The following is a 27,532-nucleotide window of genomic DNA, read 5'->3' as shown; positions in this document are numbered from 1 at the left end:
GTTTTTTGTAGTAATTTAAAAAATGTAATTTCATTCGTGTATTGCACAACCAGATGTACAGTAGAACTACGATCGACGTTATTGGTCTTACTTCAAATCACGCCTACAAGTTGAGCTGCAGACGGTCACATGCCGTGCACCGCCACCAGGGCTGCGACCATAAAGCCCATTTGAATCAGAGAGGCACAGAGCGCACTCACGTCGTTCAGACAACACGCACTGTGCGTTTACCACCAGAACCATGACGCGAGGGAGCGATGGCAACGTGGCGCACCGGATTTATTAACTGACATGCATGCAGCGAACACAGGCCGGCTGAGGACGTGGTCGGGTAAAAACATGATATTGAACCCAAACTCGGCGTTCTTCATTCACTTGTGCCTTTAGGGAGTTCACACGTCGTTCAGAAAGCAATGCTCGGCTGATACGGAAGGACCGCCCGTTTGAGTTGAGTGTGTTTCACACCACGTTGTTGAGGTTGTGTAGTACAGACATGAGTGGAAACGAGGGAATCGCCACAGTGCGACAAGGACACGGAGCGTAGCAGTGTTTTCGGGGAGCAGACACGACCCGGTGTCTTATGTTCGTCTGCGGGCCAGCCGGTGGTCGTCTTCTGTCTGTATCTTTCTGCCATGCTGTAAAGTAGCTGCCCGGGAAGGATGCAGGTGAAAAGACCAAGGGACTCGGAGAGGACTGGCGGGGACGTTCTCCAACCAGATGCTCCCCGCAAGAAGTCCTCATGCTTCTCCAATATCAAGATATTCCTGATTGCGGAATGCGCCCTGATGTTGGCCCAGGGCACTGTCGGAGCATACCTGGTGAGTTAAACACCCCCTCTCAGTGCCCGCTGGACACTTCCTAATGGCTCAATATTATGTATATGATGGTATGTTTTCACTCGGACATTGACTTACCGTGTTGAATCGTGTGTAACTTTGAGTCTCTGTGTAGAAGTTGACTTGTCAGATAGCTAGCTTGTTTACTACGCCGTCGGTTTGCCGCCACCGAGCCATGATGACGTGAGGAAACACAACCGGCGGCACCACAAGCCGGTTCTGTTTCCTCGAGTCATGGCTCTACTAAATTATAACGTAATATCGTATGGAGGATATGATCTACACTGTCTTGGAGCTACATCTGCTTTATATGTTCAATATTCAGTTAGGCCACGGGACATTTTTTTTTATGTAGAAAAATTATTTTTATTGATTTATAGGTGGCTTGTAATCGGCTATATGTTACCAACTAAATGCCTAGATACTTTTAGATCAGTATGGTGCTAATTTAATCCATCAATATAACATTCGATGGAGGCAGAAGTCTCCAATAGGGAATTTGATAAACACTTATACACTTATTAATTAAACACTTGTTTACATGCATATTTATTTGTAATTGCCTTGAGTACTTAAGTATTTAGGTGCCCAAACTAAACACTGTAGGCTAAAAAACAATGTATTACTGACATTCAAAAAATATTCTAAAGTGTATATCAGTTTACTGTTTGCTCTAAAAACCTGGATCCCAGACCAGACCTTAGTAATAGATTGAAACAACCATATATGGAGCGGAAAGTTTTTTATCTATTCAGCTTCAAGCATCCCACGATGCAAGAATCTTGATAGTCCGCTCTCCATAAGATGGATAGTTGTCTGTTCATAATGCATCACAGATACATGGAGTTACACGTGGTCACGGAACAGGGCGTTATTTATCACGCCAGTCCTAATTTACATGGAGCTTGATTTGCATTTCCTTGGTATCAGGCCCTGGTGCCGTCGCAGTATGATGACCGAGCTGTGATCCACGCTGATCTATTGTACAGAATCCATGATTGGATGGTTGGACTTAAAGTGTGTGTCTTGGTTGGCAGGGGCTCTATAAGCTAGGGCTGTAGAATCCATGCCATGCCCTCTCCTGTGAGCTCCTTAGAAAGCATCTTGACACCTGTCTGCGTGTCTTCTTTCGTTTATTATTTATTTATTCATTACCAATATTGGAAATGTCACCAATGATGACACTAAAGAGTTAGGGAAAGGAAAATAAATGTGAGCGCTGTTGTAATTTTGGTGACTCATTGAACCTCAGAAGAATGGCTTACCCCTTGGCTGCTCAGCTCTGCAGCCTACACTGCTGGCCACACCTCTCGCTGAGACCTGTGGTAACTGGATTGGATCAAAAGAGATCCCCTGTCCTTCTGCTGTTTGTAAACTGCCTCAGCCAGCGTGAATCTGCTTAGGGCCCGAGCTCCAGATTCATCAGGTCTCTTGTTCTGTAGGCCTATAGGCTTGTTGGTAGTGGTACTGGGACCACCAGCCTCATTTGAGACCTAATGAAGCTTTACTTGTAAAAGCCTGCTTTCAGTTAAAAGCTGTACTATTTTTGTCTTGCAAAGGCAGGTTTGAATCCCGAAAGGATCTGTGTATTATAACTGCATCTACCCTCATCATTTTCAACTTTCTATCCGATCCAGAATTATTAAAGTGTATATTTTTACTTGAATTCTATAGGATAGCAGTCTGATAAATAATAGCCCTGTTGTAAAGCATTCTCATTGAGGCCATAGGAATAACTAATGTAGGGCCAAATATCATTATAACTTGTTATAACCCCCAACGACCAAAAGCCAAGCCTTCGTTCAAGATGTTGGATGACATAACGCTATGATGTCCCATCGCTCATGTTTCACCTCCTCTCTCAGGTGAGCGTTCTGACCACCCTGGAGCGCCGCTTCAACCTCCAGAGCGCCGACGTCGGGGTGATCGCCAGCAGCTTCGAGATCGGCAACCTGGCCCTGATCCTGTTCGTCAGCTACTTCGGGGCCAAGGCCCACCGCCCTCGTCTGATTGGCTGCGGGGGCATCGTGATGGCGCTGGGCGCGCTTCTCTCCGCGCTGCCAGAGTTCCTGACGAAACAGTACGAGTATGTGGAAGAGTTGCGGACGGACACTGGGCGAGACGTGTGCCTGAACACCACCAGTGTGGAGGCCCAGCTGGTGGAGGATAAACTGTGTGACAACAAAGCCAACACCAACATGATGTATCTGCTGCTGATCGGGGCCCAGGTCCTGCTGGGAATAGGAGCGACGCCCGTGCAGCCTCTCGGCGTGTCCTACATCGACGACCACGTCAAGAAGAAGGATTCCTCGCTCTATATCGGTGAGTGAGGCAAAATCCAGGCTCGTCTGATGCAATTCAATCACCGCACAAGCACACATTACGCCTCTGTTGGTCATTGTGAAACAGTGTTTTTATGCTGTGTCGCTTGACACCAATTGGTCACAACATTGAAAATGTGCCCATGCCGCTTATGGCCCGAACAATGTGTAACTGCAAAGTGGGCAGATTGGTACCCTCAGTTAATCCTCATTACAGCGGTAATGACCCCTGCTGCTGAGGGCAAACAAGGTAGTGACAAGTTAAAATCTTCTCTGTGTGTGGATGCTGAGGAGGCTTTCCATGGTTTAGAAGGTGCCATTCAGAGTGCTTCCATTGCATATACAAAACGACTCTGTGGCCCTTTAGAGATCTTTGTTATTTGTTGTACATAATCTGTTTTTTATTTGGGTTAATGCAAGGCTTGCAATAAAAGGACTTTGCTTTGGATGTGGACATTATAACTATAATAGCTGTGTTTCCTTGCGTGGATGAGGAACACCTCCAGGTGTTGTTTGAATGGCCACAGCCAATGTAATGAATAGGTGTGTATGCATAAGCTGTATTCGTTATCAGCCAAGCTCAGGTACCCTATGATCACATTCGCAGGGACACGGGGCAGATGCACGCCCTGTTTCATGTATTTACACAGCGGTCGTTTACGACCTGGGCGTTTTGTCGGTGCAGTGCCGTTGTGTCCCTGTGAACAAAGGCAGCAGTGTGCGCTTATCTCGGGTCCAATGCTGATTTACTCAATTTCTGGTCTTTCTGTCCATTTAATTAATGGAACGATTTTTATTTTATTTTTAATTCTCTAAACACACAAAAAGCATTTCAGTTGGGCAAGGAGAAGAATTTTTTTTTTGACGTATTGGAGAAATAACCAATCGGCAAAATAATCCATTTGTGATTTGATGCTAGCCCAGCAGCTAGTGGGGGGTGACGTTGTGCAGAAGGGAAGTGTACAGCTCATGATTGAAGTGTGGCAGGCACACACGGGGAGAAGACTGGCTCTGTCCTTCCTGATAAGCAGTGGGGGGAGCTGGGAGAGCAGCGAGCGGGGAGCAGCAAGCAACAATGCGGTTTTGAGTCGCGCTCAGCTGATGGTTCTAATCCCCATGCTGGGGCCGGCGCGTCATGTGCTCGCCACCCTATGAATGGGGGAGATTGTCCCCGTCTCGGAGAGATTTCTGTTCTCACTTCGCACTCTGATGAAACATTTGTGTTGTTTCCTCGGTCTGCATTGGAGAGATCATAATATTATAACCCCAGCGAGTGGGCATTTTTCACATGCACAGAAAATGTGTTTCCACGTGCTAGCATTAATCTGTTCGGCTTGATTTAAAGATTTACATAATGTTATTTTGTGTACAAAGGTCTCGGCAGTTTATAAAATATATTATGAAGAGGTATTCGGTGAGGTAACACTGAAGGACGCGAGAACTGCCAAACGATGATGACAAACGACAGAAATTTGACCCTTACAGACGATGTGATGGGAGCTCTTGCGCTTGGACATGCACACACGCACACACGCATGCACACACCCCCCCTGCAGTAACTTGTGAAATGTATCGCTGTGTTTCTCACTCTGTCACTTCTAGATTCAGGCTAGTACTCACCCGCCACATGAGATGACACACTTAAATGTAGTACCTAAGGGCGTAGGTTAGGAGAGTAAGTGTACTCTACTCTAATTCAATATTTGATGAGGTGGAGGATAATGACATCATCGGGTACAAAACAAGTTCAAAGTGAGATACAAAACATTCTTACCCTCCAGGAATATTATTGATTCAATGCTTCTAATTACACCCATCTGCTCCAATTATGGTTTGACGGCACTGACGTCAACGTGTATTTTTCCGTTATTGTTGTTGAAATCCGAGGCCGAGCTAAACGGCCAGGTAATACCTGTGCTACGCAGAGAGACGGGGTGGGACGGGCCGCGGGTAACGGAGCTCCGGAGCTCCAGAGCATCCTGGAGTGGAGCCATAATTACAGAGCAGCGCAGGAATGCCAACCGGCCGGCCAGCCACAGGGAAGGCTGCGCGGCCCCGGAGTGTACGCGCATACCACACACCACACGGCGGGTGGAAAAACAACGCCTCCGCCCCAGTAGCACACAAGAGAGGGAATGTACAGCTGGGTGCTGCCCGCGTCAGCCCGCCCCGCTTGTGTACACCACGCCAGACGGGCCTTCCTGCTCTGCCTTAAACAATGAGAAACGAACCCATTGAAACCGAGTCTGCGCCTTTTTTAAAGGGTCGTCGTATTGTGTGTGTAGGCTTTTAAGTAAACATGTCCGGATTGCTTTTGTCGGTGATTCACGATCTGTGATAGTTTTGACTTTTGGTCTCCGTGGAGACTCGTGTCCGCGCCCAAACCACTCCTATGCAGTCAGAAGTGTTTTGCTCGAAATGCCTAATAAAAAGAGCTGTGCCAGGGGGTAAACACAGACCTCGCCTCGCTAGATCGGCCATCGTTTCGGCTCGTCTAGACGCGAGCGCCTTGTTTGGACCATGTAAACAAATATGGCTACAGACTGAGCGCCAACCCAATCTCAGCCGGCCGCTGCTCTGTGACCTTTCTTTGTCCACTGCTATATCTGGCCCGTCCCACAGGGCCCTTGGCCGCACAGAGATACACTGCAGGACATGCACCCGGCATGGATGTTGCATGGTACGGCAGGGCCCCCACCAAGCTGCCTGTCATAGCTTGGGAAGCTAGGTCAGATTTAAACTACACCAACAGGCTGGCAGTTAATTAGTCGGCGGGGGGCAACTGCAAGGATCACATTCATTCGGTCAACTTTTGGTCCTTGGGGCTCAAAGTTTGAACGTGCTTTTTATAAAGAATGGACCTATAAGCGAACTTGATGATTTTAATTGGATGATCAAGCAGGAGAGCCGTAGGTAAAGGAACACATCAGCCAAAAATGTGGAGTTGGTTTATTGATTAATTACTTGCCAGGAATGCAAGAAGAAAAATGCGCTCCATTCCCATTTCTGGAGAAAAGTGCTAAATGAAGACATTAATGAGCACTAAGTGAAAGATGGACAAATGATCGCTTTTGCATTGTAGACTAGTTGTGGTTTCCGGCTCGGAAAAGAACAACCTTGCCCGCCCACGCAAAGCTGTCTAGTCGTGTGTGATGTGATAACACTGACACGCTTTAACAGATCAGACTGTAGGGAAAAAATACTTTATCTTCAGAAGTAAAATGAGTGCACCTGCGAGAAGAAGTGTCCCATAGGAGTTAACTATTCCTGGCTTTTGCAAAATATTGGCCGGACAGACTGTGGAATATTATTGAAGTAAATTATTTATAGACACCTCAGTGTATAGCCAGTTAGCAACAACATGTTTCTCTTTGCAGGCCAATATAAGACTCTTTATCAGGTGCCTCACTGACGAGATACACCAGTACATATTAATATTTTACAGGTATTCTGAATCCAATCCTGGAGCGCTTGGCGTAATTCAGCTTTGGTGAGGAGCTGCCACAATTCCGGGCCTTGTGAGTAAAAGCTGATGGTTGCGGTGGCAAAGGTCTTTGTGATCCTCAAGACACTTGGCAGCGCTCCTCCCGAAACGCTCCGACTCCTGTCTCGGTGCTAGGGCACGTTTATATAAGCTACTTAAACTCGGCGCATGTTAATGTCATCTTGAAGGATTAGATTCTAAATAGGTCTATCCATCCCTGCTTTAAGCTGCGCGGCCAGTTTGCCTAGCAACACCGGCACACCCTCAACAAGAAGTTAAACCATGTTGCAATAAAGGCAATCAACTCCAGCAGCTTCTCCTAATCATTAAAGTAAATTGCAGCCTTTCGGAGTATTCCCCCCCCCTCCTTCAATGACAGGATGGATGCCTGCTGATATAGCAGCCATCCATCCGCCTGCTGATATAGCAGGCAAGGCATCCATCCGCCTGCTGCGGCCATAGTAGTTGCACTTGGCCAGGTTCCCAGGCCGTGTTCAGGCTCTGATTGGTCCTGGAAGATGGGGGATATAAGGTTTATCTTATAAGAGGGCGATCAAACAGCAGAACCATTGTTTTCCTATGGTGGAGCGTGCTTGCTGTGCACTCCTCTCTTGCGCTATGCTCTGTGCTTTCTAGTGGTTTTACATAAAAAACATAAAAGTAAAATTACAGTATCAACTTTTCAGCACAACGCGCTGAGTCGCACGGCTCGTCAATGTCACACTTGGCCCGGGCAGCCAATCAAATCAAGCAAGAGGCAGGCTTTACAGCTTTAGCACGTCATTCCTGTTTTAAACTACTCTTTCTGTTTTCTTCAGTATTTTGTGAAACCAAAAGCCTCCTTTTTATGGGCTTTTCCCCATCCTCTCTACATTTGATTGCCCGGTGGCACACGCAGCCCCACTAGTTCAGTAAATAGTATTATGGCTAGTGTCCCTGGTGTGTTCCTTCATACGTTTTCTATTGTAATTTATTCCATCGATGTTTGTGTTGAATAAACACACTGGGAGCATTTAGCAGCGTTGCTGAGTTTCCACTGTTTCTCACTGGCCATGCCCTTTGTTCTTGCAGTAATAATTGCTTTGTTTTTTACTCCCTACATATGTGGTGGTCTGCGAAGGGTCTTGATGACAACTTAATGGTACAACTAATTTCAAAGGCTGCAAACCATTGTTCTAATTGGTCAGAAGCCGAGTGCACTCGTCTCCTAAGTAATCAGCTGTTCATGTTGGTCCAACCTAAATACTTTCCATGGAAAATCATGTGAAGGGATGGGGATCCAGCTAATACAATGCAGAGGGACATGGTTCACATGCTTTAATGATGATTCATTTATTAGTGGAAGCCCTGTGAAGGGTTTTATCAAACCCAGGCAGGAAGCATGAGTCACGTTCTGTATATGGATGCTCTGTCCCACAATCTAAATACGATCTGTTTTCTGTCCGACCGGTGGGACACATGGTTGCCTTATAAGGCCATAGTGTGGTGGTTTGTTGCTTACATACTTTATAAATGTCACTTGATATGTTTTTGAGTGGTTAATTATTTTTCATTCCAAAGCATTCAACAGTCTCAGAAAAGTCTCAAACTGCAATGGAATACAGGAGCACAAATAAAAAACGTAGGTGTCTGTGTGTACGCACTTTAGATTTGCATATTAAAAAAAAATCTTTGCTAAATTATTCATATATAAACTAAGATGTATTTAAGGAATATAAAAAACATGTAGCCCTATGTTTGAATTACGGTAGTTGATTCAAACAGTTATTGTGACAAGAGGTGTTGAGTGGGAAATTCCACTATGACTTCATAACCCTGACCGAAAGACGATTTATGTCACTTCAACCCAAACATGACATCATATTTGGTTGTTTTGAATGCAGCACAAGCCAAATTGGGCACAGTAATGGCATGGTGGATTTTAAGAGCAGGTTCTGTGACCATACATTATCACATCACCTGCCAAGATCCAGTAAACACAGCAAAACGGCCTAGTATAGTCAATGAAATAAATTAATGGAAAAACGGGAACCTTGACAACAAGCTTCCCTTATGTATCTTCTGCAAACTGTGAAACCGAACGATGGCTAAGAAGGTCCTCGCTATAGGATAACAGTCAGTCACCGTGAGCCTGGCGTCCTCTCTCCAGACCATGTCAAGACGATGTCTGACCAGCACCCAGTGACCGACACATCTATTGGCCCGCTGCCTCCACTGAGCTGTGAGGCTTGGCCCCGTGGGAGCGCACTGATGCTCACGTTTGCCTTTCGCAGTGAGCATCCATCTGGCCATGGCCCAGCGGCTATCAATTTCCAAATACGTCTACAGCCTTGCGTTGAAAAAAAAACTCCAGCCATTCAGACGGATACTCTCGTGAATCCGCTTGGAAGTGAAGCTGAAACATGCCGTCCTCTGAGAGGAGCCTTGCCTGCAGATTTCTGTTCATCTTTTAACAACCTTATTCAGTCTATTTCGGATCAGACGGTTTCCATTGCTACACTTTCCTTGGGCAGCGCCATCGGTTCCTCCATCCAGGAGGGTGCTGCGCTCCTCTGTGAGCGGAAACTCCCTCCCCGGGTGCTGATTGGTCCTTTCAACAGGCTGGAGGCCAGATCGACACCCAGGTGGGGCTCACCGGGCAGTCCGTGACCGCTCCTCCCGCTTTGTGGGAAGTGATTTTGTTGTGGCAATTTGGGAAGCATCATATCTCCTTACTGCGCCTAATGGAGAGTGGGTGAGTTACGCGCGGGGAAACCAGCTTTGTGGTCGTAGCCTGTTTATTTGCCTGTCCCCACGTGCCGGTGCCCCAGTAAAACACTGTCAACACGGCCGTCTGCGGGCAATCTGGGTCAGGCCCTGTTGCTGCTGATTAAAAAAAATTGGCTTTTTTTGTAGTCAAGGGGGATGGGCGAAGGGATAAAAAGGAGGCTTGGGCTGACCATAAACATAACATCAGCTAGGTTGCCATAGAAATGACTGCCTGTTTTACTATTGGATTGAGATGCTCCCTTTTCCCAGTGGCTCGTTGCGGCGGTCCTCTTCCGAGTATTATTAGTGGGAATACACCAAATACTTTTCTTTTATTGCTTGAATTTTATGAACTACTTCTGATAAATTTAGCCATCAACAAGTCAACCCCTGGCCAGCGCTCACAATCAGTGAGATTAACTGTTTACTTTAATCGACATGTGTTTTGGATGCCTTATTCTGTAGCCCTTGTTCTGGACGGCATCAAACAGAAAGTCACGGCTGTGGAAGGTTGCCCAAGTTTCCTGTTACAGAAGAATGTCATTTCTTTCATTTTGTATACTTGTCACGGGCAACCGCCTCGCTTCCTTCTTTTCCATTTTGTGGAGGACGTCATGGAGGGACATGGCTGATCCTCAAGCCCAGGCACCTGCTGTAGAAGAAGTCTGCAGCTGCATCCCTCCATCCTCCTCCTCCATGTGGTCAATGGGACATCTGTGGGCCCTCCAGCAGTGAGCAGCGCTAAACTGCCTGCTCTACGCTGTGTGTCGGGCCCTACTTAAGTCCTGGTCTCGGTCTCCCATCCTGCCATCAACTAAGGCTTGCAGTCTCGTCAAAAAACCATCACACTTTCTGTTGGTAATAGGTCGCCCCCTCCCTATATTTGAATGTCAAGAAGATTTAGCTTTGTTGTACACCCGACAACATTATTACGTTTCTTTTAAACGTTGAGTTAGTTTGACCCGGCTATGTCACAATGCAACCCTAGTAACGTCACAGTCCATATGTAGTCTCATATGGCAACAATGATGAAAGGAAATGGAAAGCTCTACCTACCATCCTAGAACAATGAGTGCGTCTCAGTCTGGGTTCTGGGAACACAGACAGATCACTGTACCGGGGCACAATGGGAGGCTCTGCTGGGCTGTGTTCTCTCCCACCCAATATTTAGCACTCTTTCTTCGCCTCTGACTTTGCCTTTGTCTGCGACTCACTTGCTGACCTGGTGCGGACAGAGCTGTCTGCTGGGAAGAACCGGGCCGGATGGCTGGGAACATCTCTCGCCTGTTTCTAAACATGGTCTTCCTGTTTTTGTATTATCATTGTGTTATGGTAATTCTCTTCATTTGTAATATCATGGTGTGATGCTAATGCTCTTCATTATCATAATTATGTTATTGCAATGCTCTGCATTTGTATGATCATTTTGCTATTGTTTGATAATACTATCATCATGTTATTGTCATTGTAACCGAGGGGACAATTCCATTAATTTGTAAGAAAATAAATAATAATATGTCTGGGCTCAAAAGCAGCTTCTGATTTCCATTGGGAACAGTTCTATTTAATCTTAAACTATGACCGGGAACTAGAATTTCTATCTTGAAATATGCATTGCAATTAATCACGCAATGTCTTCCTAATGGAAGATGAATTAGGTACATTGCCGTATGGCAAACTACTTTTACGTTTATTGATTCCTGAATAAAATAACTACATTAAAGTGAACCATAGCAACATATGTATTGCAGTAAAGGTCATGGTTTAATAGCATTGTATATGTTTGTATTGTTGCACAGCATTTATTGGAAGTGAAAGTTCCTGGTCCAGCCCAAGGAGCAGTGACCATGGTCAGCTTATACTAATGTTGCTGCCATTTAGGTTAATGAGGACTTTCTTTCCTTCCTGTTAAAGTACGTGTGTGGCCCCCAAGGTTAATCAGCCTCAAAGATTAGGCCTGTTACTATACAGTATGTCTGGGTTAAGTAGCCTAATGCCAGTTAGCTGGACCCAAATAGAATATACAAAATGTGGCAAAGCACAACACTCACAATAGTGTCCAAGCTCAACATCAAGTCTAAATGTGCTGTGTGGCTACGCAGCCTGCAATTCTTAGCAGTCATTACATGACATCTCTACTTGACACCTCAATCTAATGCCATCTTTTTTTTCTATCTGAATCATTTAGTGACTGTATACATTTATTTGTATATTAGGTTATTGTTATTTCAGGGATGTTTTGGCCAGGGTCAGTTTCTTTGCCCCGTCACATTAATCATGGCTTTTATGAAATTCTTAGATGTTCAGTATGAAACTGACCTCATGCATCACACATTTAAATGATTTACAACCCCTAGGTCAATATTTGGGCTACATAGAAAGGATTTTGAAACAAAAAATATACAAATGTTTACACAAACGTATGCAATTTTATACAAATACTCATGCAAAGTCATTCAAGTATCAGTATGCAAAATATACACAAATGTAAGCAGAAGACAGACAGAGTCGTTGGGCTGTGCATTCTGTTTGTCTCCCAACTGTCAAACTGGTTTATGACGTTGTGGCCTCTAGTTTTCCTTTTAGAGGGACATTTCCTTTTTTCTGCTTCATGTTAAAAAAATATTTCACCTGTACTTTGCAGAACTGAAAGGTTCTGCAAAGTACAGGTGAAATATTTTTTTGTTAAAAAAATATTTCACCTGTACTTTGCAGAACTGAAAGGTTCTGCAAAGTACAGGTGAAATATTTTTTTAACATGAAGCAGAAAAAAGGACCTTTGCAGAACCTTTCTGTTCTGCAAAGTAAAGGCGTGATCTTAACTCCCTCCCACCATGCCATTAATGAGTAAATCCTTAACGAGTGCTGAAACCTCATCTTCTTACACTCGTCCAACATGGATGGTAAAGGAAGGAGGAAATATACAGTTATAAACAAAAACCAGGATCCAAGTCGAACAAAGGGCGGAAATGCATTCAATCAAGTTCATCAAACTTGTTTAAAGGCAGTTTCACAACCCACTGTCGTTAAAACCTGTTTTCATTGCTCGAATAACTACGAGGAGTGGAGTAGTCTATCGAAGGTGGGACAGCTTGTTGTAGGACAGCTTGATGTGGCGTTAAGCTGTGAAGGGGAGGGCCCTGTGTGCGCCCTGAGGGAGCGATGTTGTAATGGGGGTGCAGGGGGGAGGCATGAAGACGCGGGGGTTCTCCTCTCCCTCGACGCACAACTGACAAATCCATTTGTTGTCTAAATTAATTCAGCATTATCCGCCTACCCCGCCTGAATTCAAAAGAATACACCTGAAAACAAGTATTTTTTGTTACTTTGGTGTTACACTTCGGTCATAATGTCGTAATACGTAATGAGTAAATGGATCTTATCGTTTGCAAAAAGTTATTTTTAACTTTGCCATTAGGGGGAGCAGCCACCGGTGGGGGCCAGCCTGTTGTTAGAGGAATGGAGCCAGTACTTTGCAGCCCGTAAAGCACACAGAATAGTGTGCCAAATGTACTATTATGTGTGCTCGAGGTTTCATCTCAACACGAGGCTCCTCTGGTGTCAGTAGAGGCCCTTGAACACGGCATCACTGGGCTGAGGGCCGCAGACGAACGCTGACCTCCTCGTGGCCTCATGCTGTTTTCTGCTACTCCTCTGCTTCTCTGCACTGTTATTCACCTTATGCTCTGTGTTTGTCTGGGAAGGATGTAAGGGGTTAATTTCTTGCCTGGCTGGTTGCTTACTTTAGTAACAAAATGAGGTACATCCCTGACATTAGCATTTTATTTACATTTCTGGGGTTTATCTCTTTAGTTATTCACGCATGATTATTTTTTTATGGTTGATAATGAGAGCCTAACAAGGTTTAAAAAAGCCTACGTCAATAGGCTGGACTTGGCTTATTTTGTGTCTAAAAGGCGGCATTAGTGCAGACTGGGTGAAACCGTTGTGAAACCAAATGTGCCAAAAGTATTTGCTTGTGTGCGTGTGTGGCCGTCACTTCCTATTCATGATACTTTGGAGGCTTACCATCAACCACAAGCACGTAGTGCAACACGACAAGGTGAGGAGAAACAGCAGATGGGCTTCCGATCAGCTAGGCTGCTTTTTGTCTGCAAGACGACCTGCATTCTGCCCATCGATAAATTTTTTTTGACCGCATTCAATATAGCTGAAGCCACTTTAAAATGGTTTTGAACTTAAAGAATAGCCGTCAATGACAAGCTATTGAAAGGTTAACTAAAGTATACATTTATAAATATGTACATTCCCATTGAACACCAGCAGAGTGGAGAGGTGCACTGGTCTGGGCCGGTCTTGTTCAATATTTTAGACTTTGACGTAAGCAAAAGTTAAAGTCGGATGATCCTGATGTAATGGCATTTGAACGGGAGTTGGGAGCCTACTTTAAGCTTTGGCCCGTTATTTAGGTCATGGTTTTGTGGAGCCAGCAGGGATAGTATAGGATACAACAACATTCCCTTGCCTCGGGAGAACAACATCTTCTATATTGTTTCACACATTGGTCAGCTCAGCTGTAATGAAACCATTAAGAAATGTGCCAGATTTATTTATTTATAATCCATTATTTTGACTTTTTTCCAAAGGGTATTACAAATCAGTGAATTACATTGAGTGCATACATTGTTAGCATTGTTGGTGCTTTGGGAATAGGCCTCTTTAATGGCACGATCAATCAGCGAGACAAGTCCATTCAGTATATTGTGAGGTCTACTTGAAATCGTGTTAAATACACAATATTCTTGATGTAAATATTTACCAAGTTAGTATGTAAAAACAGGACTTTTTAAAAGTAATATGCATCTAATAGGAAATACGTTGGTGTTAATGTTGACACTTAGACGGACTGCTTAGCTTAGGGTTTTACCTCCCGGGCTAAAGGCACCAGTCTTAGACTGGTAGCAATCACCCAAGGTTTCACAGGCCCTAATCCTCTTACATGCTGTACCTCATCAAAATAGACTTCACTTTACTGCACTCTCCTACTACTCCCCTTCGAAGACACTCCGTTTATATTTTTTTCTAATCTATTTGATGTTGTTTTTGGCCATCCCTACTGCAATAAATGCAACCTAATCGTGTTTCTTCTTTTATGTATTTTACAGCCATGGTCCGAAAGATGGCGAGGAAAGCGGTTAATTGCTAATTACAGAGAGCCGTTGTGTGTGGTTCTCAAAATAACTAAATTTTTTTGCGGATTTAAGGAGTGTAATTAAAGCGTTGTATTAAGTGATTCTAATCTCTATTGCTATTAGACATCAAGTGTTGTGATGGTTAGTTCCCTTTCCCATTAATTACATATTGTGTCTCTTTTGCTGTTAGTCTGAATTAATGAAGGTAATGGCTTGTGCTGAGGTCTTCAACATCAGTTTATATTGCGCCATACAGAAGAAGATACACAGTGGCAGGATTTCAACTCAGACATAACTTGGGGAGGGAGGGTTTAGTTCAGAAGGTCAAATTATTTGTCTGCTGCAGTTTCGTGTAACCAGAATGTTTTCTGGTAAAAGTATGCTACATGTCTCATCCAGTCCACATGTTTGTTTACCATGGCATTGGCCACCATCACTCCCGGTTTAAAACCGGGGTCTCACAGCTCTGAACAGGCACGGTTTATAATTCAAACCACAAGGCCTTGTGGTTTTAAACTGTCATCCAGACCTCAGAAGTAGGGTTGGAACACTGACGGTCTTTGGTGAGGGTTTCAGTTCAAACGACTATTGTTTTGAACAGTATCACCGATGCATTATTTAGCTTTATTTTTTGTACCTGATGGAAGTATGTTTTCTTCCCTACGGGAGTTTTGTTCTTTGTTAACGCATAATAATAATAATAATAATAAAAAACTAGAACTGCAAGCAGTTATGCAGGGGTCCAAGAAGTGTGCATTTCGCCGGCACAACGCGACAAGAAATGTGCGTTTCGCCGGCACAACGCGAAGCATGTGTTCAAAACGCTACCCTGAACCTGTGGATACAAAGGATTTGACTGTGGTAGGAGTAGCGAGAAGTCAGTGTAGCGTTTTCGCGGCTAAATTTTGTAGAAGATATACAATTTCCTCGTTTATGGCGCCCCCTAATGGCGAAATTTTCCGATTTTTTTATCGTACGACATTAAGGTTAGCACCAACATGATTATTGACTACTTGACTATACCGAACAGCGGTAGTCAAGGCGGGACCCTATTGTTGTTAAGGCGGCCGCCTTAACCACACAGTGCTGGGGGAAACACTAGCTGTGTTCGAAATCGTTCCCTATACACTCGTTCCCTATTCCCTATATAGTGTACATGATATAGTGCACTATATAGGGAATAGGGAACGAGAATTCGGACACTACGCTGAACATTTCTAAACGTCATTTGCGTCAGTAAATGCGCCGGGTATTTGTGTGACGCAGACAGATGCGCCCACATCAAGTAAACAAACCGGGCACTCACGACGAAAGCTGGAGGTTGTATTGATGTTGAATGTTACATTTCCTTGTTAAATTAATTTTGAATGTTAAATATTCTATGTTAAATCCCAAATAAATTGTTGACATTTCTAAACGAAAGCCGGAGACTCCATCATTAAATGTATTCGTTTTCGCGGTTATTCGGCTTCTTCTTCTCCCCTGGAAAAATACAACCGCATTGCATTGTGGTCTACGGGATTAACATGTAGGGAACATCGTATGTACCCTATTTTAAGTCCACTATTTAGTGCCCTATATAGTGGACCACTGAGAATTCGAACACCCTACAAAATGGCGTGCACCCTATTCAGTGCACTACATCCATGATGGGGAACGATTTCGAACACAGCTACTGACTTGCTTCGTCTGTCACCATCCGCGCCCGTTGGTGAGGCGGTATGAGGCGGTTGTGGGTCCTCCCATGATGCGTTTATGCGTCACGAGTAGTAAATTCCAAACTCGAGTGATCGAAGGAATTCCTCGAGGATCAATCGAGTACTCGTTAAATCGAATCTATTTTTAGAATGCAACGCATCTGCCGCAGGAATAGGCCTGATGATGAACGGCAATATTACCAACCAAACATGTAATGCTTATTCTCCATTAAAACAGTCAGAGTTATCAGAGTATTCATTATTTATTTTTGCAAACGTTCAAAACACACTTTCCTTACAAAAATAAATATGCGTCTCACAATTTAAATCACGTCGAACCAAGGCCTGTAACAGTTTAAAAAAAACAAAAACGAAACAAATAGTCTAACCATTGCAAATAATTTAAAGCTGCAAATAAAACGGCAGCAAATGGACTATGGAAATACTCAGCGTTGTGATCTTCTCTACACGCCCTGGATTACAGCTGCGTCTTGCGGCGGTGAAAATAGCCGACACACTTTCACTTTCACCGTTGCTGCGGGTCTGCTTTCCCGAACTCACCGTTGTGTTTCAGGAGCATATGTTGCCGCATAGTACTTTCTGGTAGCTCGATTTCGCTTGGCATATTTTACATTTCACCTTATGATCTCCTATTTCTTTAAAGTATTTAAATTCTTCGCTGCGCTTTGCTTTAACCGCCATCTCTTAACTTATTGAATTCTGGCGTGCCTGCACACGGCACGGAACGCGCCATGGAAATGGATGCATTTAATTTACTTTGTGCCCACGTCATGCGTTAGTGGCGCCAACAGAAAATTTATACATTTGCTACATTTGCAGAAAACGTTGTTTGTGTGTATATGCAAACTCGAGTTTGCCTGTCCACCAACCGAGTTCATTTGTAACGAGTAGTACTCGAGTAATCGATTCCTCACGCCCATCCCTAGTTGTGTCCCAATGCTCTTGTTTGGCTCAGAGGATTACACAGGGCACTACTCTGAGCAGGGTAAACACAGGAGTACGCACACGCGCAGACACACAAGCACACACAAGAAGATACACTCACAGGAGTACATACCCAGGAGTTCAGACAGGAGTACACGCACAGGAGTACACACGGACGACTACATACCCAGGAGTACACAGGAGTTCAGACAGGAGTACACACACTGGAATACACACAGACGACTACATACCCAGGAGTACACAGGAGTTCAGACAGGAGTACACACACAGGAGTTCAGACAGGAGTACACGCACAGAAGTACATGCACAGGAGTACACAGGAGTTAAGACAGGAATACTCAGGAGAACACTTAGGGGAGTAGACACACAGAGTACACAGGAGTACACTTAAAAGAGTACACACACACACACACACACACACAGGGTACGTGCGCAGGTGTGTACACACACACAGGTGTACCCACACACACAGGTGTACCTACCCACACACAGGAGTACACTCACAGGAGTACCCGCACTCGGGTGTACCCGCACACATGTGTACCCGCACACAAGTGTACCCGCACACAAGTGTACCCGCACACAGGAGTACCCGCACACAGGAGTACCCACACACAGGAGTACCCACACACAGGAGTACCCACACACAGGAGTACCCACACACAGGAGTACCCACACACAGGAGTACACACACACAGCAGTACACACGAATACAGTCCACAGAGGGTTGTTGGAAATTAACTGCCTCGTCTTTTGTATTGCATCATGTGTGTGTTGATCAACACACAAACAGATGAGCTGTACACACAACGTCCAACTGTGAACTACGGTTATAGGGCCTTTATCGAGAAAGTGGCCAATAGTTGTTGTAGTACATTGTATCAGTGCTGAATGCAACCCCTTTCAAGATAGTTTCTGTAAGATCAAGTTATCTGCATTACTAATGTAACGACAGTGAAATTATACTATGAGTGTAGCGTTCCTTGTCTTTGATAATTGTATGTTATGCTAATCGTTACATTTAATCTAGGATCAGCATGAACCCTAGAAGAAGAGGTGCCTACATGTTTTCCCCATCATGTTGAAGAGCAGAACTAAACTTACCTAATTAAGATGTTATTGCTTTGCGTTGAAGGCCGTCCCAATCTAAAGGTTCCTTCAGATGAGGGAGGAGAAACGTCAACATTTCAAGGACACAACCGATGTAGCCTTCTGTCCTACACAATCCTTCGCACACAAATTGTACAAAATGTCCTTTTCGCCTTCTAATCGCAAAGGGGCTTTTTAGTTTGTGACTGATCTTCATGGAGACTTGCGGTAGCTACATCCTTGTTGCAGCGTTTCAGTTCTTTAAAGAGTTTTAGTATGTGGGTGGAGGCTATTCACCTGTTTACTATCCTAAATAATAAAACATAAATAATAATATAATATAATCAATGACATCACAGAGCATTGTAAGGGGCGTCCACTGCCTCAGTGCGTTAGTTAATCTTTGGAAAGGCCAGCCCTTATTGACTGTAGCTTGCAGGGATTATTATGTTGGTCTCTAAACATATTAGTGGGTAACAAAAGCACCAGTGCCCAGCTCCTTTATTGAATTACATCAGACACGCGCTACAATATAATTAGCATGAGACTAAATGGGGTTGGTCAAAATCCACCACAAACAAATTAGAGAGAGAGAGAGAAATTAAATTGTTGTCACTGCTTCTTTTGCATCAATTGATAAACTGTTTAGTATACAACATGACCACATTAATGGCACCTGCCACCTGCCAAAAAAAGTATTGAGGACTATTGATTTTATATTTATAAGAAAAAGTCAAAGATTGTTAGAAATCGATCCGAATTTAAACCAAAATTTAAATCGACAGTTGATTGTCTGTCTGTCAATCAACTATTGACTAATCATATTGACACCACAGAAAAAAACGGTTTAACAGCTGAACTGAGGCCGACACATAGTGATACTTATCTTGGAGTCATCAAATCCAGGTCAAGGATGAAAAGGCATCAAACCCTCTCATGCACACGCAGACAGTTTCAATCCAGTTTCACAGTTCATATATGAAGGGGTTCTTCAGAAAAAGAGACTTTAACCTAACACAAAATAGCTGGCCTGGTTGAAGGGTTTCTCTTGGCCTGTGAATAATGCTTACTTACACAGCTGAAATGCAAGTCATGGGTAGAAGAAGCTGTAGATGCTAGGAGAGGTAAACAAATCAGCTCCAAACATTACACTTTTGCCCTCCTGATAGTGAGTAAGACAACTCATTGTCTTACAGTATTGGTTACTGTATACAACATCAACAATCCCAAAGTGAAGTGGGAGTGATACCCACTCCCTGTGAGACCATACCATTGATGCTATCAAATTCCTTCCTTTTCTGCAACAAAGCCACAGCATTTTATAGATCGTCTCCACATGCAAAGACCTACAATAATGTACTTTGTTATCAGCAAGGGCACAGAGATTTTGATGACAGCCAAGGGCAGAGAGAGGGAGAGATGGAGTGAGGAGGGGGAGATTGAGAGCGGAGGGAGGAAATGGGGATAATACATAGAGAGGGGAGATGGAGAGAAAAGGAGGGAGAGCTGAAATGGAGTGAATGGAGACGGAAGATGGAGAGAATAAGAGGGGAGATGGAGAGAGTAAGAGAGGGGAGATGGAGTGAATAGACAGGAAATGGAGACCACAGAGGGAGAGAGAGAGAGAGGGAGGTGGAGGGAGGGAGGGGGAAAGGGGGAGGTGGCCTCTGGAACCACATTTCGCCCTCATTGGCTCTTGACGAAAGCTAAATATCATTTCTTGGAAGGTGATTTCACTGTTTCCTTTGGTTGGTTTCCAACCAAAGGAAACAGAAAGCAATTGTGTTGTTGCTATGAGAAGACAACACTCAGTTTCCAAGGATGCAGAGTAGGGCGCAGAAAGTCCTAATTCGAAACACCACAGGCACATTAGCAAGTCAGATGGAGACTGCAGTCGTTTACTGTTAAACTGCCCTTAGGTCTACTGTTGGTATTGGGTGGTCCCCTCTTTAATGGTGTTGCCTTTATGGCATGCTTTGATTGTTCTAAGCCTAACTTTTAAGTTGCTTTGGATAAACGCATCTGCTAAATGGCTACATGTAAATGTGGCCTTGCTCCATTTGTACGATATCTATACCGTGGTTTTGTCTGTTAAAGGACATGGTGTTGCAATTTTTTTAAGTTGTTTGGCTGTGGAATTCACTGTATTAAGGCAGTAGGGCCTCCGGGTACGACAAAGATGCCCAGGTCGTGATTTTCAGCCTAAAGTGTGACATTAGTCAATAGTGGCAGTATGTCATGCTAATGGCTATGCTGCAAACAAGGAGTAGGGTACTACATACCCTACTATCCCTGCTTTCAACAAAACATAAATGATATGGGTTTGTTTTGTTCTCGTTTCCTGTGCAGGTTCAGTCGGGGGTCAATACTACCCTGTACAGAAAACTAGATCCAACTCTTATGAGTTGGGCACTATGTCTTCTCTCATACAGTTACATTTGTGCGGTTATCATTCATTGGATCCCCCAAGATTCTGGGACATCTGTTGACGTTTAAACCAGTGCTAAATACGGTTAGCCACGCCATGCGGTTAGCCCGAGGGCAGTGGGGGTCATATCAACGGTAGCCAACGCCAACTGGCTTTCAGCTTTCAACCTTCAAGCCGTGGCTAGTTTGTGCTCAATGCAAGGGTGACCGCAACTAGCCCTGTTCAGGCACCGGCCACACCGACATGCTGATGGCTCTCCTCATTTGAATGATGGTCCAAGGTTGAGCTCGGACGGCCATGCAAAGCGCCTGGGAGAGGAACTGGGTTCGCCATCATTTGCTGTTAAGCCGTGGCACCTGTTTTTATGTTCAATTTTCCTTGGATTTGTTGTTGTTGTTGCTATCAAGCATACACTTATGCTTGATAGCATAAGTGTATCTTTGTGAAAATACAAGACTCTGTAGTGCTGAATCAAATAGTTGATTATTCAATTAAAAGGAAAGTGTATGCAGGCTAACCAGGAAAGAATGCTGCAATTTTAATCCTAAGTATCGTTAAAATTATGTGACCTAAAGGTGTGTGTGTGTGTGTGCCTGTGCGTGTGCCTGCAGGGATCCTGTTCTCCACGCTGGTGTTCGGCCCGGCATGTGGCTTCATCCTGGGCTCCATCTGCACCAAGTTCTACGTCGACGCGATCTTTATCGACAGCAGTAAGTAATGACTTCCCCTCCTGCCGCTCAGCCACCGCTGTGGGTCGTGGTCTCAAACTGTTTGTGAGGAGGTTGATCTAATCAGTGTGGTTGGCACCCTGCTCCCCCTCCCTCCCCAGGTAAACTGGGGCTCTACCCGGAAGACCCGCGCTGGATCGGGGCCTGGTGGGCGGGCTTCTTGCTGTGCGGTGCCTTACTCTTCTTCTCCGCCCTGCTGATGTTCGGCTTCCCCCAGTCGCTGCCCCTGCGGGACGGCGAGGACGGCGGGCAGGAGAGCGAGCAGGCCATGCTCTCCCCCGCGGGGCTGAACACAGAGTACCAGATGCCCAAGCCCAGCAGCAACGGGGCGGCCGGGCACCATGAGCCGGCCAATAGCCCCACCTGCTGTCAGCAGCTGAGAGGTGACACTGGGGCGCTGGGCGCACGGCACACCATGTGTTATCAATGAGAGGTTAACCAAACCATGTATGAGTGGTTCAACCAAACCATGTATGAGTGGTTCAACCAAACCATGTGTTTATCAATGAGAGGTTCAACCAAACCACGTCTTTATCAATGAGTGTTTAAACCAATGGACATGGAAAGGAATACAATAAGAGCGGTGGAGGGTCTATGGCCGATTTTAATTTGAATGAATCTGCTATTGGCAGTTAATGACATTAAGTCATGTAACTCTTTCTTTAATTGATTAACTATATCACAAACAATAAAGTAATACTTGCTTTAATTTCAGAGAACTACCTAACTATTCAATTCTGCACAGTTACAAAAAGAGGAGACAAATTAAAAAATACAGAAAATATGTAGCTTTACATGTACCAATTTCCAGCCTGGTATAAAAGTAGAGTCTGTCTTAAAGATAGCCGTGCCTTCTGGAGCACACCGATCTCACCCGGCCGTCCTTGTCCGTAGTGATCCCCAAGGTGACCAAGCATCTGCTGTCCAACCCGGTGTTCACCTGCATCACGCTGGCAGCCTGCATGGAGATCGGCGTGGTGGCCGGCTTCGCTGCCTTCCTGGGGAAGTACCTGGAGCAGCAGTTCAACCTCACCACCACCTCCGCCAACCAGCTGCTCGGTGCGTTTGGAGACGGGCACTCATGCATCACACGCCCACTCAGACCTCACACATGGTCCGCGTGCATGAACGGCGAGAACAGAGATGTAATCAGGGTCCTCTCGGCGCCTCATCGCCCATTTGTGAATGAGGAGCTCTGGGTGAGCAGACACCTAGTGCGGTCCGCGCCCCTAATGAGCGGGGAGACGCAGGAGTCATAGAGACCGCTTCATGGGTGGGAGTGGCTAATCTCTGTCCTGATCATATGTGTTTAAAACACTTCGGTCTGAAAGTTACAAGACTTTCTTTAACCTAAGAAGACGGGTTTTATGGAGTGAGAACGGAGGGAGGAGTGCATAGCACAGGGCAATTTGCCCATATTGGGTCATGTAACTTTGGGTGAAGAGGGCAAGGTGAGAACAAGGGTCAAATGTGACGAGGAGGCACCATGCAGTGTGTCCATATAAGGTCATGTATGCGTCGGTTCCACTTGGCAGAGATAACGGCTTGCTCAACTCCACCTAAAAAGCACTACAATCAGACCTGTATACATGTCATTTTATACATGTGTCCCAGTATATCACACGTCCTGGTGTATCACTCTTACACGGGTCACAGATACACTCTTATACATGTTCCTGGCCTTCCCTGCTGCAGGCATGACTGCCATCCCGTGCGCGTGTCTGGGGATCTTCATGGGCGGCCTGCTGGTGAAGAAGCTCAACCTGTCGGCCCTGGGAGCCATCCGGATGGCCATGCTGGTCAACCTGATCTCCACCGCGTGCTACGTCTCCTTCCTCTTCCTGGGCTGTGACACGGGCCCTGTCGCGGGAGTGACCGTGCAATACGGCAACGAGTAAGGAGCACGTACACACGCGCTGCAGCCACCGGGGGGACGGCAGACGGGCACTCATAGGAGAAGGCATTCAGATTCACAGCACTTTATCCACTCCCAGGGAGATTAAGGATTCATAGTAATACCTAAACAGTTCAGTCTGCTGCTGAAATTCAAGCCTGAACTAATATTCAGAACACTTCAGAGATGCATCTGCCGACATGTTATTTAACATTACTTATCAACTATATGGATCTATTTCTGGTACAAAGAGAGAGACACCTGCGCTTGTTCAGCGACCACCTGCAGAATAAGAGCAGGCTAACGTGACTGACACTGATGACTGATGCATGGCTGACCGCTGGGAGTGTTCCTTCTGCTCCCAGGACCCTGCGGTCAGGGCATCGACCAGACGCCCAGTGCATGCGCCACTGCAGCTGCTACACCTCCACCATCAGCCCGGTGTGCGGCTCCAACGAGGTCACCTACCTCTCCGCCTGCTTCGCCGGCTGCAGCAGGGCGGTCGACCCAGACTCCCCCTCCGGCTTCTCCCCAGTGAGTGCTTCCCTGGTCCCTGACACCGCGGTCATTTCCCTTCCCAGATCCTCCCGTTGATGTGGATTAATGTGTTATGTTTTTCCTCGGCGTGAGCACTTGTTTCTTGGCTGATAGGTGGTCCGGCTCCACCTAGAAGGTGGTGTTTGAGTATCGAAAGGATGACTCTGGGTTTGATTTGAATAAATGTTCAATGAGTCCTGGCAACCTCAAAGTTAAACCCAAAAACCAATTATTCACTCTTGCAGAGTTTTCACACACAAGGGCTATCAAATGGATATCCTTGACACTAAATTAGAGGATTAAATTTCAGAGAGAATTACTGTTCTCCTAATGTGGTAACTGCTTTGAGCATTCCCTGTTTAATTCAGTGCATCAGTGAACGAGAACATTATTAGCCGAGGTCTCTCCGTCTCTCACGATACTGTGTGTGTGCGTGCGTCTGTGTTCCAGAACCTCACCGGGTGTACGTGTGTGTCCAGCGACCCGGCGCTGGCCTGGGCGGTCCCGGGGAAGTGTCCCACGGCAGGCTGTCAGCAGGCCTTCCTCACCTTCCTCTGTGTGATCTGCGCCTGCAGCATGATCGGCGCCATGGCCCAGACGCCCTCCGTCATCATCCTGATCAGGTACCGCCCGGCCCCCGGCGGCAGAATGTGGACCGCTCCGTCCACATTCATCAGAGCACATGGCTCTCTGCCCGGGGGGCTTCATATGCCTGCAATGCGATGCAGGAAAACTGAATCACAAATGTATTAAAGGTCCCTCATTTTGTTGTTCTTCAAGGACTGTGAGCCCAGAGTTGAAGTCGTATGCCCTTGGAGTCTTGTTTCTTCTGCTTCGACTGATAGGTAAGCAGCACTTAAACATGTGTTTATACGATATTCATCACTTACAAAATTATTATGAGACACAATTTCTGCTCTTTAAGATTGTTTCTTAATAGGCCGTTTTATGGATGACCTTGATTCTATTATCCAAATGTACATTTGACACAAGATATTGATTAAATGTCTTTCTAGGATACAAAGAAATATTTTCATGAGACAGTCAACTATGGTAAAATTCAACTTCACCTACCTTTCAACCATATTATCTTAATCTACAGTCAGAGAACATAATACGTCGGAAAAGGGATTATGACAGAGTATAATTATCTTCCCTTAAAAGGTTAAACGATAATTATGAAAACCCTTCTACGATCTTCTGAGAAAAATGTCAAGTATTGAGATGAATTGCTCTGCCAACTGAAAGGTTCCCAAATACTGCCCTCGAATATGGAATATATTGACTAGAATGACGAAGACCAATACTTGTACTGGTATACTTGTGCGCATTGACAAAGGTGGGTTTCCCTTGGTGGATGAGACAAATGACAACGTCCTTGCCAAGATCACCTTAAATCGAATAACATTTTCATGCTAGCGGGTTGCCAGGCCTCCCCCCTTCCCTTGACAAGGATCTTTACATTAAAACGGGTCTGAAAAATGTTTGGACATTACATAGATAAACACTTGGAAACTAAACAATACCAAAATCTCTCCGGTTCAAATTGATAACCCAAACTTTGAGTTCAACTCTCTGTAGGATAAATGAGATCGCCCCTATCCTGTGTCCTTCCCGTAGGATTCATCCCACCCCCTCTGATCTTCGGTGCTGGGATCGACTCGACATGCCTTTTCTGGAGCTGGGAGTGCGGCGAGAGAGGCGCCTGCCTGTTGTACGACAACGTGGCCTACAGGCACCTGTACGTGGGCCTGGCCATCGCGCTCAAGGGCATCGCCTTCCTCCTCTACAGCACAACGTGGTACTGCTTGCGCAGGAACTACCGGAAGTACATAAAGGCTAACGAGAACCACATGACGCAGACGGAGTTCTATCCGTCCCTCACAGACACGGAGGGCCCCAAGCTGGTGGACCGGACAAAGTTCATTTACAGCCTGGAAGACCACGAGATCTGTGAGAATATGGAGTCGGTTTTATAACGTAGACTTGCACAGCGGAAGGAGGGCAAAGATGTCATAGAATATTTGAAATCGCTCGAAAGATACTATTATTTAATTTTGTTTTTATTATGTTTTTGAAAAGATTAAGATGTTTTGATAAAAGCCAATCAATATAAATGCCCGTTTAGGTCATAGGAAGATTTTCACTTATTTTTGTTGCACATCCTTGGCAACTTTTGAAGGGTCCATTTTTGTAGTTAAACTGTCAACAAGGTGTTTAGTGCCAGTCAATTCCTACTTTGAATGGGTGGCAGACAACATGGCTCAGTTTTAAAGTCCTTCTTGATCTGATGCTGGTTAACATAATTGTATGCTTTTAGTTGCATCACTACTGGCCATATCTTCTTAGGTCTGTCATCTGTCTGAAACGACTGAGTCTGTTCAGCCCGTGTTCTGCGTCGGTCTAAACAGTCTCACAAAATAAATTGTGATTTAAACAAAAATAATTCATGGACGGTTCTTCATCTATCCATATTTAAAGTTGCCAAGTGTTTACAAAACAAATGTCATTTAATACAGATTTTATATAAACGGCGCCGTGCAGTTTCTGAAAAAGAAAGAAGGAGTTAATATTGGGTTGTTTTAGTGTCCTTGACAAACTTACTAAGCGAGACGGTGTGTTTATGCAGCGTTCTCTTGTGGTTCTGCTGCTGGATAATAGACACTGTTTTTGATACTGTTTGGACTAGACTGCTAAGTCTGGCTGCTAGGATTGTAAAATGTCTGTCAATGTTTTTTTTTGCGAGATTGAAGTTTGTTTTTCACTATAGCAGATTGTAACGTTCCCAGAGTTTAATCAACTTAATATCTTAATGATAGATTTTAAATTAAGGATTTTATTCTTATCGGCTATAACACTAGCCGACACTAATTATTTTTTACTTTACAAAAAGGTTTAAATTTATATTTGTTTAATAGGTATTTGAAAAGTTCAAATGGAAAATATATGATCTTGGTTCTACCAAATGTTGGTATGTTATATGTGGTTGCTGACAATTCACAGCTTTGATGTATTTGTTGCATCATTAAACAAAAGAATACAGCTTGTCACTTAGAATGAAAGGTGAATAGTGTTTCTTTTTTTTGAGGTTATGCAAATCTCAAAGAAAAAAACAATGACTGTATTCCTAGCCATGTATTTAAATCATTTAATTGCACTTATTGGCGCATATGACTTTGGTTGAGGGTTTCTCTACATTTACAGTTTGAGCATTATCCCTTTTCTTACACCTTTTTGTATGGCAACATATCATTTATTTTATTCTGAAATAAAACATTTTTCAGAAAATTATCAAGTGCTTTATTTTAGTTAAGCAAACACATCAGTGTGCACATCAGAAAAAAACAAGATCTGGAAACGAGCAACAGACTGGTATGAGAACATTGCTTGTTTGTTTAGGCTAATATGTTATCGGTTTCAAGTCTATATCTAATGATAAGTCGTGTAAATAAAAATGACCTTGTGAATGTTAATTATATATTTCTATCGAATTTAATATGCAGATGTGCATGTGTTTTTGTTTTTGTTTTCGACGGGCCTGTTATATCCTATTCAATTCAATAAGCAATTGGTTATGCAAGGAAGGGTAGCAGATGTGAGGAACATCACAGATGGCTATGCCAACAAAGGGACGGGGGTCGGGGCCATAAA

At 44.6% G+C, this 27,532-nt stretch overlaps 1 protein-coding gene across 1 annotated transcript; it reads left to right on the top strand.

Annotated features, from left to right (window-relative positions):
- Nucleotides 1-153: 153 nt before the first annotated feature.
- Nucleotides 154-27,172, top strand: slco3a1a (solute carrier organic anion transporter family member 3A1a). Its single transcript, XM_030366080.1, has 10 exons — nucleotides 154-818; nucleotides 2,702-3,158; nucleotides 21,334-21,432; nucleotides 21,552-21,833; nucleotides 22,345-22,509; nucleotides 23,146-23,344; nucleotides 23,710-23,878; nucleotides 24,332-24,504; nucleotides 24,662-24,726; nucleotides 25,502-27,172. Exons 1-10 carry the CDS (start codon nucleotides 660-662, stop codon nucleotides 25,858-25,860), a joined length of 2,127 nt encoding a protein of 708 aa, XP_030221940.1. The 5' UTR covers nucleotides 154-659; the 3' UTR covers nucleotides 25,861-27,172.
- The last annotated feature ends 360 nt before the right edge of the window (nucleotides 27,173-27,532 follow it).

The sequence above is a fragment of the Gadus morhua genome, chromosome 9 (genome assembly GCF_902167405.1).
Source record: "Gadus morhua chromosome 9, gadMor3.0, whole genome shotgun sequence".
In the NCBI taxonomy this organism is placed as follows: Eukaryota; Metazoa; Chordata; class Actinopteri; order Gadiformes; family Gadidae; genus Gadus; species Gadus morhua.
The sequence above is the reverse complement of the archived record's forward strand: the minus strand, read 5'-3'. Positions and strand labels throughout refer to the sequence as shown.

Coding starts and splice junctions, on each gene's coding strand:
- slco3a1a (XM_030366080.1), top strand. CDS start 660: ATGCAGGTGAAAAGACCAAGGGACTCGGAGAGGACTGGCGGGGACGTT. Junction 819..2,701: donor GCACTGTCGGAGCATACCTG/GTGAGTTAAACA, acceptor CTCCTCTCTCAG/GTGAGCGTTCTGACCACCCT. Junction 23,345..23,709: donor ACCGTGCAATACGGCAACGA/GTAAGGAGCACG, acceptor TTCTGCTCCCAG/GACCCTGCGGTCAGGGCATC.